Source organism: Nannochloropsis gaditana (genome assembly GCF_000240725.1).
Source record: "Nannochloropsis gaditana CCMP526 unplaced genomic scaffold scaffold025, whole genome shotgun sequence".
Lineage (NCBI taxonomy): Eukaryota > Eustigmatophyceae > Eustigmatales > Monodopsidaceae > Microchloropsis > Microchloropsis gaditana.
The window spans coordinates 10,207-14,451 of NW_005803928.1; the positions used below are offsets into that span (position 1 = coordinate 10,207).

At 62.3% G+C, this 4,245-nt stretch overlaps 1 protein-coding gene across 1 annotated transcript; it reads left to right on the top strand.

The window, feature by feature from the left end:
• Positions 1-2,032: 2,032 nt before the first annotated feature.
• On the top strand, positions 2,033-2,134 carry NGA_2130300 (uncharacterized protein; the record flags this gene model as incomplete). Its single annotated transcript, XM_005856177.1, has 1 exon — positions 2,033-2,134. A coding segment is annotated over one exon (102 nt), but the record flags the coding sequence as incomplete, so codon positions are not given.
• Positions 2,135-4,245: the final 2,111 nt, after the last annotated feature.

Genomic DNA, 4,245 nt, shown 5'->3' on the forward strand with positions numbered 1-4,245 from the left:
CCCCCCCCCGCCGACGTTGACCAACAGGCAAGGCCAGGCCTGACGGATGCATCGAGCCACGCTCAGGGAGGGCCTCCACAAATGTGGGGTTGACAACAGGTAGCGGAAAGCGGCTCGGCACTCCGAGTCGTTGGCGGCACCGGCGAGGACACGTGGGAGGAGGACGGGGCCTACCCGGAGGTAATCCGAGGAGAGGACGATTTCGGGAGGTGGAGGAGGGGGTGGAGGGAGAGGGAGGGGCGGAAGGAGGCCATGGGCGGTCATTACCTCTTGGAAGGCCCGGCGCATCCGCCGACGGTCTCCACTTTCCCGCATGCGCGCCACATAGACGCATTCCACGGCCTCCTGCACGTGCGCAAACGCCCCTCCTGGCCCCCGCCCTCCCGCCTTCCCTCTTTCTTTGCCTCTTACCAGGCCTTGCTCGGCAGCCGCCAGCTCGATCCATCGAAAGACATCCCGCAAATTGAACTCCCACGGCGCGCCCTTTGTTCCAAACGAGCCTTTCCTCACTACCTCCTCTACCACGCGTTCGTTAAATGCTACCATTGCCTTGACCACAGCTTCCCGCCTTTCCTCCTCCTTCACCTCGTCAATCTGTTCGTCTACGCCCTGCATCCCTCCCTCTTCCTCGCTTCGCCCCTCTGGCGTCATCTTTGCCAATGCGATCAATGCCAAGTCCTCCTCCCTTAGAGGATCGACCACGACTTTGGTGAAGCGGTTCAAAAAGGATTGTGGCAAGCCTTTTCGTCCCCCTCCTTGCCCCAACGGATTTTGTGCCGCGAAAACCCGAAACCCCGAGGCACAGGAAAATGTCCGGCCTAGTTCGGGAATGAAGACGTCCTGCCGATGGTCGAGCAGGGAGTTGAGACCCTCCAGCACCGACTGCGAGGCAAGATTGAGCTCATCCAGCAGGACCCAACGCCCTTCCTGCATCGCGGTGAGCACAGGCCCGTCCTGCCAGGCAAACACAGGGCCAACGTCTCCTCCTCCTTGGTCCTCAATGCCTCCAGGGGCGGTAGCGGACGACGAGAGAACGGGCAAATCGGCGCCGAAGAGGTCGGTCATGTCCGTCTGCTCGCTTAAATTCACTCGCGTGAGGGGACGACCGGCAGCACGGGCCAAGGCCTCGATCAGCGTGGATTTTCCCACGCCCGGCGAGCCTTCTAGAAGGATAGGTCGCGGCATTTGTAAGGCGCGCAGGATCCGATGGAGGTTCAGGGCAGTCGTGGGGGCGGTCAAAACGAAGCGAGGGTCGACCAAGGGGAGGGGCCCTCGAGGTATTAAAAAGGGACCCATCCCGAAATGGCTGGCGTCGGAGGCGAGTGGGGGGGGGCTCTCGCCCTGCGCGGAGGGTAAGCTGGTTGCAAGGATGTCTGGGGAGAGGGAAGAGCGAAGCAGGCCGAGTAGGTGGCCTCGCGCACGGGTGCGAAGGGCGTGCAATGAGGAGGAGGACGAGGAAGCTCCCAGCCCTAGCCCATCCAAAAAAACGAGTTCTGCGCCGTGCAGGAAGGCCTCGGCGACAGTCAGGCATGGAAGCCTCTCCATGCTGCCACTCGCTTCGCGATGCCGTGTCCTTTGGTCAGTCGTCGTCGTCACAAAGCTCGCCCAGGTCAGGAGGTCTCTGAGCGAAATAGCCGGCACGGCCAAGGACGACGCTCGCCCCTTATCTGCCCCTTTTTCTCCCCCCTCTCGCAACCAGTCGACAAAGTCAAGCATCGGGTCCACAAGGGCTTTCAACTCCAAAGAAACGGGGAGGGATGGAGGAAGGGAGGGAGGGAGGGAGGGAGGGGCCAGAACCGAGAGAACCACGGATGAAACGTCTGCTCTCGCCCGCAAAGGAGGGACCCAAATTTCGGTGAAGCGAGAGCGCAGCGCAGGTGAGAGTTCCCTCTTTCCGTAGTCCCCCCCTGGATTCATCGTCGCCAATAAGCGAAATCCAGGAGCCGCAACTACATGACTGTCATCTTCTCCCTCCCTCCCTCCCTCTGAGCCTCCCCCCTTCTCGGCCAAGGTCAGGGAACGCCCAGGCTCCAAGACGGAGTTCAAGCGTTCAAGGACCGCGTCCTCTGCCAAAGAGATCTCGTCGAGCAGGATAACCTCCCCACGTCTCATGGCGGTCACCAAGGGCCCGTCGCACCATTCAAACAGCGTTCGCGCACTTTTTCGGGAGAGCGTGACCGCGGCCTGCCCGAGTGCAGGAAGGGCGGCAAGCAAAGCCCAAGCCTCGGTAAGACAGGGAGCGGAAGGCGAAGAGGGGGTGTCGATGGGCTCGGCCGAGGAAGGGGTTCGTTTGCGCTTGCGGGTCCGACGGGCCGGGCGACGGCCCGCAGGCTCCAGCCTCGTACTCGTCGGCGTCTGAGGTTGTCCGTCGATATCCAAGCACTCATCCTCCCTGTCGCCCTCTCCACCTCTCTCCCCCCCTTCCTCTTTGAAGTCCATCGCGATGCCGGTGACAGCTTCGACCCAGGCTTGGACCTTCTCTGCTTCTTCGGGGAGAGGCATGGCAGGTAAGCTATCAAGGCCCTTGTGGCCCCCCGCCTCCTTGACTATCGCTTCCATCTGCTGCAGTTTCTCCACCACTTCCTCCCTCAAAGCTGCCCGGCCCCGGAGCGGACGGAGGGAGCCCAAGAGATCTGCCGTTTCTGTGTGCGCATGGCATCCTACCGCGTACAAAGGCGATTGGCGGAGGCGCGCAAAGATCTCGCAGACAGCCGTCTTCCCCGCCCCGGTCTCACCCACGAGTAGCACCGGCTCCTCATGGGCCACGCATCGACCTACTAGTGTCAGAAGGCGGGTGAGGGAAGGCGTCAATGCCATACCGGCCAGGGCCTTGCGCACCACGCTTGCTTTTCCTCCCGCCTGCTCCCCCTCCTCCACCCCTTCCACGTAAGGCGCCAGCCATGCATCCACCGCAGATGAGTCAACAAAAGAGCCAAGGGAGGTGGGTGGTGCAGAAGAGGGAGAAACCGGGAGGTAGAGGGTCGCCGGGTCAATGGTGACATTGCACACCGTTTCCAACACGCCCCGAACGTCATCCTTTTCTTCCTTCCGCCGCAACCGCTCCCCGAGTAGCATGTAACCCTCCTCCGCGATGGCTTGCCGGGTGCTTGGTCTCCGGGACGCCCACCTCAACAGGTCCCGGGGGGTGACAAAGCCCTCCCTGCCTGCAAAAACGCCGGACCTGGTCCGCCTCCCTTGGAGGGTGGCCATGACCTTGACCAACAGTCGCGCGTGCGACGGTGCCATCCCGACCCGTTCGTGCAAGATTTGCTCCATTTCCTCCGCCGCGATGGGACCCATGTCAAGCTCGAGGAAACGGTTTCGAAACGCCCGTGACAAGGGTTTTCGGCCGCCATAAGCGCCCCCCGGGGGGTTCTGCGTGGCAAAAAGCCGAAAAGCGGGGTGAGGGACGATGATTTCTTGGGTCTCCGGCACGAGCAGCTCCCGGTTATCGTCCAAGAGCCGATTCAAGCCTTCCAGGACTTCGGGCGGGGCGAGATTGAGCTCGTCGAGGATCAACCAGGCGCCCTCCCGCAAAGCCTTCACCAACAACCCGTCTTGAAAACGCAAATGGCCCGTAATCGGGTCTGGGGCGTAGGCCCCCGTGTACTCACTCACGTCGGTGTGCTCGTGGTTGTTGATCCGCACACACACGTGCCCTGTCCGGGCGGCCAGGTACTCGACCAAGGTGGTCTTCCCCGCGCTGGTAGGGCCTTGGAGTAGAATGGGGGCCCCATGGCCTCCGGCTACTGCGCGGGCCAGCCCCCGCAAGGCCAAGCGGGCGGAGGGGGTGAGAATGAAACGCTTGGTACCAGGACCGCCACTGCCCTCCTCTTGGTTCCAATCGCGGAGGGGTAGAGGGCCGCTAGGGAGCCAGAAAGGTCCTGAGACCAGTACCCAAGAAGGAGAGACAGAGGAATCGGGGGAGGGGGGTGGACGCGCGGGTTGATCTAACTCTTTCTCGGCCAATCCCGGAGGTATTTTGCGCGAAGAGGCGCCCGAAGCCCTGGTTAGGGCAGCCAGGAGCTCTTTACGCAAGAGCGGTCGAGAAGCGTCTTGAAGCTGTGTCTCAAACGCTAACGCGAATCCTTCCAAAAGTGCGCGAACAGGGGTCAAATGCTGTGGGGCGGCTGTGAGTGCGCGTGCAGCTGCCAAGGCCCGGGTCAAGGTCCTCAGGGAGTACCGAGGCCTTTGCCCCACACCGTCCACCAAGACGCTCTCTGCCAACTGCCTACAGCGTAAGTA